The following is a 15,907-nucleotide window of genomic DNA, read 5'->3' on the forward strand; positions in this document are numbered from 1 at the left end:
TTCACTCAGAAATGGGTTATTCTGAATGTGCAGTTCTAGAGTTTTTTTATTAGGTCCTATAAACATATGAAAGACAATAGTTTATTGGTCCTTAGAAACTCTAGAGTTGGTTAGAATTGGAGAATTGAGAATTAAAATAAAATTAAGCATTTTAGATTTTATTTAATGTAAGAATTAAAGAATTTCAGGATTCAAGGATTTAAAAATTTAAATTCAAAATAAAAAAATTGAAGAACGTAATATTTTTTTATTGTTGATACAGGAGAATTTCAGAAATACGAAATTTGCACACTCAGATTTTTATGCCGAACTTCGGCAGAATTCTGCCGAAATCAGAACAACTTATCGCTCGGCAGAAAAATATGCCGAATCTCGGCAAAATGTGAGTCATTGTACCGATTACTCGGTGAAAAATTACAGTAAATTTGCTGAAGTACGGCATTTTTCTGCCGAAAAAATCAGTTGTTCTGATTTCGGCAGAATTCTGCCGAGCTCGAAAACCAAAAATGAGTTTGTGGAATTCTATAATTTTAGAATTTAACTATTTTACAATTCTAAAATTTACATTTTTAAATAATACCTTTTAAAACATTTAAACCTTACAAACTCTAAAAACATAAAAACATAAAAAATAAGACGTATTAAAGTTTTCTGACACTGAATATTTTTAAACCTTGTAAACTTTCAAAATTGCGAGAACTACAAAATTTTGATGTTCATCCAGTAACGATAAACTGCTCTTAGCTGTTTATACAAAAAAAAATTAAACTGTAATAACTCCCAAAATTGTGAACCTAAAAATAGAATTCTCGTCTCCAATCCCACGGCTACAAATCAGAAATAAAAAATATGTGGGTTTTACGAGCGGTTTTCCAATGATGGAAGACACAAATTATAAAAAAAAAGGATACAGACATCGCTCAAGTATTTCGAAAAAATAGCTCTCAAAAATCAAGGCCAAAATGGAATTGAAAGAGCGCACCAAAACCTTAAAATTAGTAATAGGACTTTGTTCTGGGCGATTCCTAACCCATGCACGAATTTTTGAAGATTTCTGAGTAAAGCGTTTTTTCCAAAAGCAAACCTTAAACCTCGCCTTAAACCTTTCTTTAGTAAGAAAGGCAAAAAGTTAGATTTGTTTTTTTACGTTTCAGAAAAAAGGTCACACACACACACACACACAATCTTTAGGCAAATTGAATCTTTTTTGATTTCACACCAAAAAAATACATGCACGTCGAGAACCAGGTACGACGTTCTAGCAGGATTCTAGCAGAGTTCTCACAGAGTTGGATATTCTTACAGCATTCTAGCAGAAATGTTCCACCGTTCTAGCAGGATTCTGGCAGAACCAGCTCTGCTAGAATATTTCGTGACTGGGGATGCACGTTCAAAATCGCTCAGTTTTCGTCAAAACCGAACCTACTCAGAAATGAGTAGAGTAAATGGCGAGGTAAATCTCAGTCACGAAATATTCTAGCAGAGCCAGTTCTACCAGAATCCTCTTAGAACGGTGGAACATTTCTGCTAGAATGCTGTGCTCTGTGAGAACTCTGCTAGAATCCTGCTAGAACGTCGTGAGTGGGATGGGCTTTCTGTCAGATTTCAGTCAATTCTACTCTGGTTTCCGTTGAATTCAGACTGAATTTCACTCATTTCTGAGTCAGAGTATGTTCGGTTTTGACAAAAACAGCGGGATCATGAACGTGCGTGCAGGGTAGGTAAACCATCACCATCGCACTATCATTGATGCATATTTCGGTCTGTTCCTCGTCTCTTAAAATTTCTCTTCTCTTTCGCAGCCGAGTGATGGTCGGCTTGCTATCGCGAATATTGAAAGCCCAACGAATCGACGAGAAATACCGTATCGCTGGCTCCGATGGAATTATCGTTCCAACCGGAGAGACACGCACACGAAATTGCTGTATACGTACACTGGAGCTCACGCACACAAATGAACTCATTTCTACAGGGCTTACGGGCGAGATAATTTCACGATTGCTCTTTCTCTTGCTTTTTGAGCGAGGGGACTGGCCGTGTGAGAGATTTTTTTCCGTCTTACGCATCGGTTTGTTCGTTGCTCGCTATTTCATCGGCGTCGTTTTCGCTTCGCTCTCTTGATACAATTTTGGAAGAACGCCGAAAATTTGATGATTTGAGCGAGGGACGATATCTAAAAGCCCTCGCCATCGGCGAGGAAACGAGAAAATACCATCCCTGCGTGCGTGTACAAAAATGTATAATTTTTAGACATTATTATAGACATCCAGAAAGAAGTACTAGAAAGCATAAAAATTAGTCTTTTATGCCTAATATCTAATTTTCGTGGATAACTTGTGCGAAGCGTTTTGGCGCCAAATTTCAAGAATTCCGGTAAAGTGCCAACCAACAAAATGGACCACCTCTGCGGAACCTGCTCGCTCGCCATCGTCCCCCCGGCCAAACCCACCGCGCCGTGCAGCGGTCCGTGCGGCCGTCGCTTTCACCCGGACTGCGCCGGGCTCAACTCGCTAACGGCCGACGTGCTCACTTCCGGCGCGGATCGCGGCCTGCTTTGGTACTGCGCGGAGTGCCGCGGTCCGGGTGCGGTTTGGCCTCCGGTTTTCAAGCTACTCAACGGGACGGAGTTGCTGGCCGTTCGGCGGGTTTGTCGCCGCTGGCGGGACCTGGTGGACGATTGTGCGGAGTTGCTGGAACGGATTCCGGTGCGCTTTCCGGAGCGCACGTGGATCGATGAGGAGTACCGGCCGCGGGATTTGCCCCGGAAGGCGCGGATCGTGTCGATGCGGCACTGTATCGTGAACGGGATTGGGGGGTGGTGGGCCGGGGGGTTTGCTGAGCGGTTGTACAATCTGCAGCTGGTGGGTTGCCAGGTGCGTCATCCGGTGCTGGTGGAGATGCTGCGGCACATGCCGAACCTGTTTCTGCTGCACATGTACTCCGAGGTGGACGTTCGGCCAGAAGATGACTTGGGGCAGGTGAGGGTCCGGTTGCCGGGTTTGAAGCAGTTGGCGGTTCATCATGTTCCGTGGGAGGGATTGATGGCGCTCGATGCCCCGCTGGAGACGCTGATCCAGGATGGTCCCATGTGGAAGCAGAATGTCTTCAATGGGTTGTTGAAGGCCGTGCAAGGCACGCTGAAGGTTCTTCAGTGGGGTTTGAATGCCGAAGTGATGGAGGTCATATCCACGCTGGATCGACTCCGGCTGAAAACGGCCATGCCCTTCAACATGTGCTTCTCGAAGGAAGAGGAACCGCTGATTTTGAGGTTGACCCGCGCCCAACCAAGCATCGAGGAACTTAAAATTAGACTTTCCCGGCTTTCAACCGTGGTAGGTTCTTCTTCATGCAGCTTGATTCAGAAAACTAATCAGAAATTCTCTTTACAGGCCCTCTGCGAGGTTGGTCGCAATCTCCCCAAGCTGACCGAACTCTCCGTCTCCGTTAACGACGATTCCAAAGTCTCCGCTCCTTCGTTCCTAGAGTTCATGCCTGGGCTGAAGGATCTGTACCTTAACTACTCCACCAACTCGCGCGAGGTCATCTTCAACGGCTACAAATGCGCTCACCTGGAAAAGCTTGACCTGCAGTTCAACCTCTTCCTCAGTCAAAACCCCCCTCACCAGGTCCACTTAAAGCAGTTCCTGAACAACTGCCCCGTCCTCCGTCGCCTAAAGCTCACCGTGTGCGCCCTCAACAGCTGGTCCGACGTCCTAACCTTCGCCCTGCAACCACAATCCCCCCTGCGCCACCTCACCCTGAACGCCGTCCGAGCCCTGGACCGTGCCGACCTCCGACCACCCGGACCCGGATCTCATCTGCGCTGTCTCCGCCTCTCCGAGTGCGACATGACCTCCGAGGACCTCACCCGCCTCTTCACCGCCTGCCCCCAACTGACCGAGCTTCGTCTGGCCAAGATGGCCACCGTAACGGGGGCCACCCTCGGGAGTCTGTCCCCGTGGCTGGAGCGCATCACCCTGACCGAATGCAGCCACGTTACGGACCAGGCGGTCGTTCTGCTCGCAACCCGTTGCCAGCGCGCGCTCAAACAGTTGACGCTGGTGGACTGCGAGCTGGTCACGGCGGCCACGCAGGCGGCCCTCGGCTCGTACCGGGGACTGCAGGTGCGCATTCAGCGCAGCCCGAAGATGCCCGCGTGGGTGCCGCGCCCGGTGGACTATCCGTGCTAGGTTTGTCGTTGAAAAATTGTAGTAGGCGATGCACCAGAAACTCATTCTGACAGTCCACAAAGTCGGACGCATTATTCAATAAACGCTCTAGTCTAGTAACGAAACAGTCTTTCATTGCTTAGCAACAGACTTGACAGTTTGGCGACGAGAAAAAGCAGAACAGTTTTCAAGCTTCGCGAAGCTCTTAAGATGTCGTCTGATCCAGAATTGAAGAACGCCACCCAGCAGGAGCCAACGGCCAAATCGCTCCGGCAGCGAGAAGATCATCGAGTCATTAGCAACGGCCATCGAGAAGTTCCGTTACGACCCGGACGACGGAACTTCCTTCGATGCGTGGTTCGCGCGCTACGAGGACGTCTTCAAAGAGGACGCAAGAGTTCCACGAGTGCTACGTGAACAGCTGTTCCCGTCGGAACATCCCCCGAGACTTCCGTGGTGATTATTGCATTCGATCTTAATTTCTCGACTCATGGCCTATCTACAATCACTTTACTTAGAAAATTGTACTTAGCGTAGGAATTTGAATCCATGCAAAGGAATCTGATCTTCCACAATGATAAAGTAAGCAAATTGGTGACTTGACGTATGGTTTGGAAAATTTCAAAACCTACGGCAAGTTGACGTTTCTATATCAAAGGTAAACAAACAACTGCATAGCAACGTATAACAGCCCAGCAAGTTTGCTAAGTTGATTGTAGATGACGACAGTAAGTTACGTACTATTTCTAAGCAATTTATCTGTTCTACGCAACTTATGGCCTATCTACAATCACTTAGCTTAGCACATCTAAGTAAAGTAGTTACTTAGGAAAGTCTGCAACTTACGTTCGTCATCCACAATCAACTTAGAAAACTTGCTGGGCTGATATACGTTGCTATGCAGTTGTTTGTTTACCTTTGATATAGAAACGTCAACTTACCGTAGATTTTGAAATTTTCCAAACCAAACGTCAGTTTCTAATTTGATTACTTTTCCATTGTAGAAACTCAGATTCATTTCCATTGATTCAAATTCCTAAGCTAAGTGAAATTTTCTAAGCTAAGTGATTGTAGATAGGCCATTAACTATTCTAAGTAAAGTGATTGTAGATAGGCCATCATGATCGAGATTTCTCGATCGTTATATTACGATCGTAATTTCGACGTCGTCGTGCTATCATGTCGCACCCGCCATTTCGACGTTCCGAGAAAAACGCGTTTTAATGTTTGACCTTGAATAAACAAAAACGAGAGCACGCATTGTAAACAATAACAAACACGTTTTGTTTGGTTGACCATTCTGTGCATTGCCCCGAAGTTTGGTTGTATTTGGTTGCCGGAGTCCCGAGTTATAATTACAAATGTTTACGGTAGTCTCACTTGTACGTGCGTCAAACGCATCCTGACCAGAAATCCCTTTGCCCTTTGTCGCACTTACATCAATTTTCAGGGAGTGACAAGATAGCACGACAAGATTGAAACTACTTTCATATGAAAAGTGACAAAAATTTTCGAAGCTTTTTTGGTTTTCATTGAATATCTCAGGATTGAAATCGAATCTTGGGGATCTGTGAAGGTCAAAAAGTGAGGCATTGTGAGCTGCACAAAATGGCGTTCTTAACTCAATTTGGTCCAAAATGCACGTACGACAAGTTAGCACGATGGCGACGATTTGTCGACAATTTACAACCGACGATCGAGAAAATCTCGATAGCTCGTTTTCAAAACTTTTAAAAGTTCACAATTTTCAGAAAAATTCAAAAATTTTAAAAATTTCAAAAATTTTAAAAATTTCAAAAATTTAAAAGATTTATAAATTTTAAAAAATTAAAAAAGTTTAAAAATATTAAAGATTTAAATATTTGAAAATTTAATAAATTTCATGAATTTCATAAGTTTCATAAATTTCATAAATTATATAAATTTCATAAATTATTTTTTTTTTCTATTTTACAGAATTTTAAAAATTTTAAAGCTTTAAAAAATTAAAAAAAATAAAAATTCAAAATAATTCAAAAATTTAAAGTTTAAAAAATTTAAAAAATTTAAAAAAAAGTTTTCAAATTTGTCTATTTTGGTCCTAGTATCTATTTTGGGTCTATCAAACTTAATTCAACGAAATTGTGCATTTCACCAAATCTAATTCACTTTGTCCTCTTAAATTAGAAATAATGCAATAAATATATCGCTCTTCACTTTTTTCTTGGTAAATTGCAACTTGCCCATAAGGTCCAAAACCACTTTGTTTACCGCTTGTTGACACTCAGCGTCAAGGCATTCGAATGAGAGCCGTCCCCCGAATCTCCAACCAACGGCAATGTGTTTTGTTAGTGGGTTGCACAATCCCATTGCAAAAACTTGAAAAATAAAAAAAAATCAAAAATATTTTTTTTATAAATTTTATAAATTAAAAAAAAACACATTATTTATACTTTTTTATTATTTTAAAAAATTTGAAAATTTAAATGTTTCAAAAAATTTAAAAATTCTAAGAATTTAAAAATAATTCAAAAGTTTAAAAGTTCTAAAAAATTAAAAATTAAAAAAAAATCAAATATTTAAAAACTTAAAAAAAAAACAAATAAAAAAAATGTATTGCCTTTTATTTTTTTTTTATAAATACAGAGATTGGAAAAAGTAAAAAAAAAAATAATAAAAAAAATTGTAGAATTTCTAATATTTAAAAAAAATATATAAATTTCATAAATTTCCATTTTAGTGATTCCAGTTTCACCCAGGCTTAGAACCAGGCCTATCCAGATCTTTAAACGAAGATGGCGTAACGAATGGTGAACGTCCGAAATGTCAAAATCGCGCAGTTATACCAATATTAGAAAAAAAAAGTGTGGCTGTCATGCCATGGGAAACTTTTTTTTGTAATGTTGGTACCACTGTGCGATTTTGACATTTCGGGCGTTCACCATTAGGTTTTACGCCGACTCGATTTTTAGGTTAGAAATTTGACAGTTCGGCTGCACTGTTTACATTTTTTGCACGTGTGTCTAATGGTACGTTCGTTTGATGGCTAGTTCCACACTGAGTGCCGCACTCAGAGCTGTCAAAGTGTTTCTTTGAAGAAACTCGCGCTAGTTCCGCACGAGTTTCGCCGCCATCTTGGAACTGAAACTCTAGTGCCGCACTCGATATTTTTTCAGTTTCATGCGAGTTCCATGCACACTGAAAAAGAATGTTCGTTTGAACCAAAACTGGCACCGACGAGTGCGGCACTCAGTGCCACACTGGCTGTTCAAACGAACGTACCATAAGTAAAAATGTGTGTGCGTGTGCCCCTCGTGACGTCACGCTGTAAAACCTAATTCGTAACGCCATCTTCGCTTAAAAATCTGGATACGGGTTAAAAAAATCAATTTTTATTTTTTTTTAAATTTTACAAAATTTAAATGCTTAAAAAAAATAAAAAAATAAGTGAAATATTCAAAAACCTAATTTTTTTTATAAATTTCATAAATTTAAAAAATCTTAAAATAAATAACAACAAATAAGAGATTTTAAAAATTAAAAACGTTTTAAAAAAAATAAAAATTCTAGGATTTTTAACTTTTTTAAAATTTATCCAAAAACCTTTAAAAATTAAATAAAAAGTTTCAATGACGAAAGAAGATCTGCTATACTTAGGGCATGATTATCAGGCTTGATAAGGGCACTTAACACGATACAAGCTCACAAAAATTCACATAACTCTTTGATTAATATAATTAATTTTGACCGAAACATTTTCACCACAGCAGCTGGTTGAACATGTTGCGAATCAAAACAATACCTTCTACAATCGCAATTTATATACTTTCTTGTGCATGTGATATTGCGCAAGCAAACAATCAGATTTAATTTTTAAAACTCTACATTTTATTTGTCGCACGCGCACGCATGGTGAGGGCTGTTGAATATTGTTTTTTACGAAAGAAAAGTGCCCCAAGCCGAAAGTAAAAATAATTACACAAAAGAAAAAAAAAACAAAAAAGGTGAAAATAAATTAAGCCAAAATCACTCCCCCCCTCTTTTTTTATTCGTTGTTGTTTGCACTACTTCTTGACGACGTTGCTACTCTTGAGCACGGCCCCGGCCACCTTGCCATTGCCCTTGGTCAGCGTGACCAGCTTCTGCACCAGTTTGGACACCTCTTCCGACGCAATTTGCTCCTGCTGCTGGTTCTCCACGTCCTCCCCGTCACCACCACCTCCTCCTCCTCCAGTTGACGTCCCATTCTTGGCGTGGGCCTGCACGTGCAGCGCGTACTCAACGGCGTTCAAGAACCGACGCGCACACAAGTGACACTTGAGCTCCTTGTTGGGCGTCCGGCTGATGCCGCCACCTCCGCTGCGAGACGGCACCGTGACCTTCTTCCGGGTGACAACGCTCCCTCCATTGCTACTGCACGTGGACGTGTCCGTTTCGTCGCCCGAACGGGCCGTCGTCGAGCTGCTGGCACTGCGATTCGAGGCGCCACTTCCGGTCGTCGTCGTCGTCGGACGAATCGACATGCGCTGCTTCTTCTTGGCCGCATCCGGCGTGCCGCCGCGCTTCACGCTGGCCGCCCTTTCCCGTTCGCCCTCGGCCAACAGGCGGCGTTTCTCCGGCAGCGGCACCTTGTCGCAGTTGGCCACGACGTGGTTCGTGAGGAACCGGGCCCCGGCAAACGCCTTGCCGCAGTACTGGCACTTGGCACCGGAGCTGACCACGTCGGAGCTCTTGGTGGGGGATGGCTGGGGTGGCGAATTCTGGTGGACCGTCTTCAGGTGCGTCTCGTAGGACGACCGCAGCCGGAAGATGCGCTGGCAGTGGCCACAGGTGAACGTTTCCGGCTTCTTGAACGAAGACGACGACGTCGCCGACGTTGGCGGACGGATTCGGGATTGCTGGTGAACGGGTGGCGCCGTAACCGGTTTGTTCCGCGGGGACACGCGAACCGCTTCCTTGACGGGGGCCAGCGATTTGCGCTGTTTGGCCGCGGGTTGTTCCGTGTGCGTGAGTTTGTCCGGCAGGGAGGATGTGGCCGTTACTGGGGCGGCTGCTGTGGCGGGACGTTTTCCGAGGAGGGTGCGGCGGGTGGTGGCCGAGGTGATGCTGCTCGAGGAGGAGGAGCTGCCGTCGGGACCGTTGGACAGGGTTGTCTTGGCGGGGATTTTGAGGGCGACGCGTGGGGCTGTGAAGAGAATGGGAAAGAGTTTTTTAAATTATTTTAATTTATTTAAAATATTCAAAATTTTGCAAACTAAAAAAAAAGGAATTTTTATTTTGAATTTTTGTTGTTTTTGAGATTTTGAAATTTTTCAAGTTTTTAAAATTGTTTGAAATTAAAAAGTAATATATTAAGATTTTTTAAAATTTTGTAATTTTTTCACAAAAATTGAACTTAGATTTTTTTTTGAATATTCCGTTCAATTAAAAAAATATTCAAAAAGTAGTATTATTACTGCGGGCGTTAATAATTAGAGTTCACGCGCGGTGATACGACCGCAAGATAATGGTCGCATGACAGCCGCATGACAACCGCAGAACAAATTTTTGGCTGTTGTCAAAGGTTGCCTTTGATTTTTCAGCTGACTTTTTGGAAAATATTCAAAACAAATCAATTGACAGCCAAATCAGCGCAGAATTTCAGTTCAACTTGCTGAATTTTTACACTGCGGTAGTTAGGCGGCAATAATCTCCTGTCATTCACAGCAATGGAGAAACATGATTTTATCTCGCAATAAGCAATACAAATTACGATTGTAATTTCTCGATCCACGATCTAGATATCTCAACAGTAAAATTACGATTTTTATCATTTTTTGTAGATCAGTGTAATCACCACTTAAGTTTTTGAATTTGGGAATTTCAGATTTATGAAATCTTTGAATTTTAAATATTTTTACCTTAGTGTTTTGAATTTTTACTCAAATTTATTAACTAAGCTTATTTTTCACATTTCTTTAATTGTAATTTGAAATAAAATAAAAGTATGAAATAAGATTTTTTTTTATTTATTGAACATGATTTTTACATCCATTAACCCCTCGGTAATTTCGGTTTGTTTTGGTTTTAAATTTAAAACTGATTCAATACATTTGATTGCTTCGGAAATTAGAAAATTATTTGTATTTATTGGAGCGTTCTTTTATTACGTAACGCAAAATTTGGGATTTGGGATAGAACTGTTCAAAAATTATCTTAAATTCTGATTTTTTAAAGGTTTTTTAACATTTTTTTTTTGTGTTTAAAGACCCTTGGTTCAAAGCGATTTGAAAAACACCCAGAAAGCAAAAAAAAAAATAATTAATTTTTGTACCAAAACTAATAATCTAAAACCTCGAAATTCTAAAAATTATAAACTCTAACATTCGAAAAATCTAAAATTCTCAACTTGCTCTACAACTCTGAAATTCTAAAATTTTAAAATAAATACTTAAATTTACAAAAATTCTCAAATTCTAAAACTCATAAATACTGAAATTTTCAGGTTTAAAACTAGGTTTTTTTAGCAAAATCTAAATGTAGAAAAATATGTACCCTCCCTTCAAAGGCTTATGAAATGATCTCAGTTGAAAGGTTCTCCAAATCTCCTAATCCTGGAGCAGAACTGTTAAATTCTAATAAAAACACAATTGAATTGAATTGAATTAAGACTTAAAAATATAATATTATGAAATCATTAAAAAATATAAATTTTGAAATTTGAAATCAAAAACACTTTAACTCTGCAACTTTAAAATTCAAAAAACCGAACACTTAAAACTCTGAACATCATTTTTTTTAAATACCTGAAATTTCAAAATTACATATATAACTCAAAAAGTTTAAGTTTCTAAAATTCATCAACTATGAAATGCCAAAATTAAAATGTTATGAAATTATAAAATATCATCCAAAAACTCTAAAATTTTAAAATTGTTATAGATTTTTTTTTAAATTCTATAAAGGAAACATGTAGGATTTTTTATCTAAATTCTAAAAATTTTGAACTATAAAATTTTAAAACTTTGAATTCTAAAATTCCAAAATTCTATTCATTTAAAACTCTAAAATTCTAAAATCCTGAAATAAAAAAAAATAAATTCTGAAAATCTCAAATACTAAAATTGTGGAATTCTGAAATTCTATAAATCTGAAATCCTAAAATTGTCAAGTTAACTCTGCAACACTAAATAACTAAAAACTGAAACAAAAAAAAAATAGTTACCCGTTGGCTCTGAATTTGCAAAATAGTTCTAGCTGTCAAAATGCTTATGCGCCCTTTTCAAATGTTGCTCCAGAATTTTGATATTATAGAATTTATTAAGTTTAACAATTCTGCAATTTTTATATAAATTCTAAAATTTTTGAACTCTGCAGCACTAAATTTCTAGAAACTGAAACAAAAACTCTAAAATTTGAAAACTTCGAAATTTTGAAATTATAAAAAAAATATTAAGTTTGACAGTTCTGCATTTTTTATATAAATTCTAAAATTTGTGAACTCTAAAATTTTAAAATTTTGAATCCTTTGAAATTTTTGAAATTCTATTCATTTAAAACTCTAAAATTGTAAACTTCTAAAAAATAAAGCTCTAAAAACATAAAATACTAAAATTGTGGAATTCTAAAATTCTATGGCTCTGAAATTCTAAAATGGTCAACTTATTTAAACTATGCAACACTAAATTTCTTTAAAAAACTGAAATTTGAAATTATAAAATTAATAATTTTTTTTCTTAAATTCTAAAAATCCAAAGCTATATAATTATTAAATTGAAGAATATGAAAATTCTTAAACTCTATCATTTAAAAAAATAAGATTAATAACTTTTCAAAATTCTGAAATTTCTAAAACTCTGAAATTATAAAATTCCTAAATAAAAAAAACAAAAAGAAATAAATTCTTAAATTTTAAGATACTTCAATTCTTAAACACATTCTTTGAAAAATATTTTCAATGGCCAACTCTGAAATAATAAAATTTCAAAATACTGAAATGTTGCTACTCTAAAATTCTAAATCCTGAATATTAAAATTGTAGAATTCTAAAATTCTATAACTCTGAAATTCTAAACTTGTCAAGTTTTATAAAATTTGCAACGCTAAATTAAAACAAAAAAAAAAAACTGAAACAAAAACTATAAAATCAAAAAAGCTTTAAAATTTTGAAATTTATAAAGTGAAACAATCGCAGAATTTAAAACTGCGATTCTTAAATTCTAAAATCCAAAGTTATGAAATTCATGATTTGAAGAATATAAAAATACTTAAACTCTAAAATTAAACAAAATTTACTTCTAAAATAACTTTTTCTGATTTAACATTTCAAAATTCTGGAATTTCTAAAACTCTGAAGTTATGCAATTCCCATAGAATAAAACTATTTTTTTTTAATTTTTCGATTCTAATAAACTTCAATAATTGAATAATTTAATTTACTTCATCAATTAAATATTTTCAACGGCTAACTCTGGAATTCTAAATTCTGTTTTTTATTCAAAATTTTAAAATTCTAAAGCTCTAGAATTCTAAAAATTGTTGATTTTAAAATATAAAATTCTGAAATTCAAAACTCAATAATTTTCAAAATCTGTTCTGAAATTGAAGAATTTTAAAATTGTGTTACTCTGAAATTCTGAAATAAAAAAATTAATAAATTTAAAAATTCTTGAGCTTCATTTTTTTTTAATTATAAACTTTATGGTTTAAAATTCTGAACTTCTGCAATTCTGAATTTCTATAAACCTAAAGTTATAAAATTTATTAGTTTTAAAATTCTAAAATTTAAAAATTTAAAGACTGAATAATTTTGAAAATCCCAAATTCTAAAATTGAGGAACTCTACAATTTTAAACTTCGAAAATCTGAAAAAATCAAAATTATAAAATTCTAGAACTTTAAAAATTTTAAATTATAAATTTTATAGTTTAAAGTTCAAAACTTTCGTAATTTTTGATTTCAATAATTTAAGAAATTTAAAACTCTGAAATTAAGGAATTCTAAAATAGTGAAACACTAAAATTCTAAAATAAATGAAAAAAGTCAAGATTCTAATATTATAAAACTTCGAAATGTTTAAATTATAAATTTAAGGGTGCACAGCAACGAAGGAAGTTGTTGTCTTCTTATTCCAAAATGGTCAAACTTACGGACCCAATCCTGCAATAACGGGAATGTAATATTAATCAAATTTTGGTGTAAATTACTTTGTGTACAGTACTTTAGAGGATGAATAAAAAAATAGTTCGATAGTAACCGTAGTTTTGAAGATACTAAAATGTCTGTAACAAAAATCTGGGTGCAAAAGCTCTGGTTGATGTGTACCGTTAATAGTTTAAAGTTCTAAACTTCTGCAAGTTTGATTCTCTATAAACCTAAAGTTTTTATTTTTTGAGCTTTAAAATCTGAAAATTGGAAAATTCTTGAATTAAAAAAAATCTAAATTTATAAAATGCTAGAGTTTTTTTAAAGGTCCTGTAAGCTATTGTGTTCCATATGTTTATATGACCTTATAAAAAACATTTCGAAATTCTTATCTATCTAAAAATCTTACATTATAAAATTCATAAATTCTAAAACTGTGATATTTTGATACTGTAAAGTTTTTAACAAACTCTTAAATTTTTTAAAATTGTAACGTTTTTTTAATATTTACCTCAAATTTTTTTAAATTTTTCAAGCGATTCGGAAAAAAATAAATCTTTTTAATTTTGAGTTTTATTTTCCAAAAGAATGAAAACGAATAAAGAGTTACACTCTCTTTAATGTCAGATTTTTAATTTGTAAATTTATGAAATGTTAATTTTGGGGTTTCTAAATTTTAGTGTTTTTTTTCGAAATTTCTGGCCCTCGATCTGTGCAAGCTAAGTCACATTAAATTTTAGCAATTTTTTTTTCTGTTGAAACACTTGAAAATGTTAAGAAAAGGGTAATTTATAAGCCGTAGAATAATTCAGAAATTGGCATATAATAATTGAAGTAAGAGGCAATTAAATCCCAAATAATAAACTAAGTGATTGAAGTACCATCTCAGTAATGGGCAACTAACCTGCCGTCGCGGACACGACTCCACGCCTCACGGCGCTCACCGCCGGAAGCACCGACTTGCGTCCATTGGCCGTGACCGGTGGCACCACCGACTTGCGCTTCGCGACCGCAACCGAACTGGCCGCCTTCACCGCCGCCACGGCCATCGATTTGCGCACCGGAACCGATTCGTCGCTCTTTTTCACCGTTGTGGTCACCGCGCTCGGAACGGCCACCGACTTCCGGCGGAACTGGACCAGCTGCTCGGCGGTTTGGTTCGTCTTGCGCATTTCACGCAGCTTGTCCGGGATGAGGCGTACGGCGGTGGATCGGCGGGAGATTGGGGACGCGACGCGGTTCTGCCGGGCGATGGCCGCGACCTTCGGGATGAGCGACTTCCGGACGAGGGATTTGCGCCGGGAGGAGGCGTCCGTGGTCGGGTTTTTCTTGAGGGATTCGAAAAAGTTTTCGCACGAGTTGGAGTCTCGCTTGGCGTTTGGGGTGGTTCCGGATGTGGTCGGCGGGACGGGTTGTAGGGCTTCTTCCGGTTCGGTGACTTTGATTTCCGGCTGGCCTGGAGTTGCGGAATTGACGTCGAGGGAGGCGAAAAAGTTGGCCAACACGTTGGTGCCGTACGATTTGTTGCTCGGGACTGGTCCCTGAAGTCCGCTCCCGTCCAGGGTGACCTTGCTCTCTTCCGGATCCTCGCAATAGGGCGATTCTGCCGGGGTTTTCGGATCGCGCATCTTTTTCATAATCGAGGGCGTCTGGTCCAGCTGTTCGATGCCGCTGAGGTCTTTCGGTTTGGCCACCGATTTGGGCGTCTTCGGGACGGCCGCCGGCGTCGACGAAACGCCCAGATACTTAACGGCCATTCCGGCGGCCACTTGGACCGTCGCCGGCGAAGCGTGCGCAATCGTCGCCTTCCGGATCGTGCTGACCTCCTCCACGGAAAAGTCATTCTCCAGCGTTTGATCGACAACCCCGGATGACGAGTGGCCGGAAATGGCCAACGTCCCAGACAGCGTCGGTTCCTCCTCCGCGGCGGCTTCTTCCTCACCGGCCGTGGTTTTTGTCCCATCCTCACTCATCGAGAAGTACATCGAACCGGAACCGGACACCAAACTCTCGTCGTTGGCCGTTTCGTAACCGGCGGCCAGCGAAGACGTCGTGCTGGCATTCAACGGTCCACCCGCCGACGAGCGAGTCCGAAGTCTCGCCAAACGGTCCATCGTTGCCGTGTGTCTGCAGAAGCAAAATTCCTTATCACATCACAAATCCAACACCGAACAAAAAAAAAACTCACCGAAATTTTCCCTAAAAAATCAAAAATCTTCCAAAATTTCGCGAAAAAAAAGCAATTTCTTGCACAATGTCAACGGTCGCGGCTTGCTTCGATCCTCCAACTGTTTTTGTGTCTGTTTGTGCGTGTCTGCTGGTTGTGTGTTTTTGTTTTTGAAAAGTTTGCGTTTTTGCGTGGTGACCAGCAGATCGCCGGACATCGACCGTTGAACAAAGCGGTGTCGGGCTGACCGAGCGTGGAAAATCTGACTGGGGGCGATTGGGTCAACTGCGAAGATTGGGTCAACTCGATGCCGACACACACGTTTGAAATCATTCAGTTTTCGTTGAAATGAGTAAAATCTTACGAGCGAGTAATGGAAATGAAAATTTAAATTTGAATGAGATTCGAGATGAGATTTAAATTTGTACCGGCCAGGAAAACAAAAGTGTATTTAAGATCGGGCTTAGAT

The 15,907-nt window shown here is 38.5% G+C and overlaps 2 protein-coding genes across 2 annotated transcripts; one reads left to right on the forward strand and one right to left on the reverse strand.

The window, feature by feature from the left end:
- The first annotated feature begins 2,393 nt into the window (after positions 1-2,393).
- Positions 2,394-4,296, forward strand: LOC120420219 (uncharacterized). Its single transcript, XM_039583206.2, has 2 exons — positions 2,394-3,332; positions 3,390-4,296. The coding sequence occupies exons 1-2, from the start codon at positions 2,394-2,396 to the stop codon at positions 4,188-4,190; spliced, it is 1,740 nt and encodes a 579-aa protein (XP_039439140.1). The 3' UTR covers positions 4,191-4,296.
- Positions 4,297-8,013: 3,717 nt separating this feature from the next.
- Positions 8,014-15,609, reverse strand: LOC120420221 (mucin-5AC). The gene is made up of 3 exons (XM_039583209.2): positions 15,460-15,609; positions 14,176-15,398; positions 8,014-9,333 (listed from the first exon to the last, which is right to left on the reverse strand). Exons 2-3 carry the CDS (start codon positions 15,383-15,385, stop codon positions 8,213-8,215), a joined length of 2,331 nt encoding a protein of 776 aa, XP_039439143.1. The 5' UTR covers positions 15,386-15,398; positions 15,460-15,609; the 3' UTR covers positions 8,014-8,212.
- Positions 15,610-15,907: the final 298 nt, after the last annotated feature.

This window comes from Culex pipiens, chromosome 1, assembly GCF_016801865.2.
Source record: "Culex pipiens pallens isolate TS chromosome 1, TS_CPP_V2, whole genome shotgun sequence".
Classification (NCBI taxonomy): Eukaryota; Metazoa; Arthropoda; class Insecta; order Diptera; family Culicidae; genus Culex; species Culex pipiens.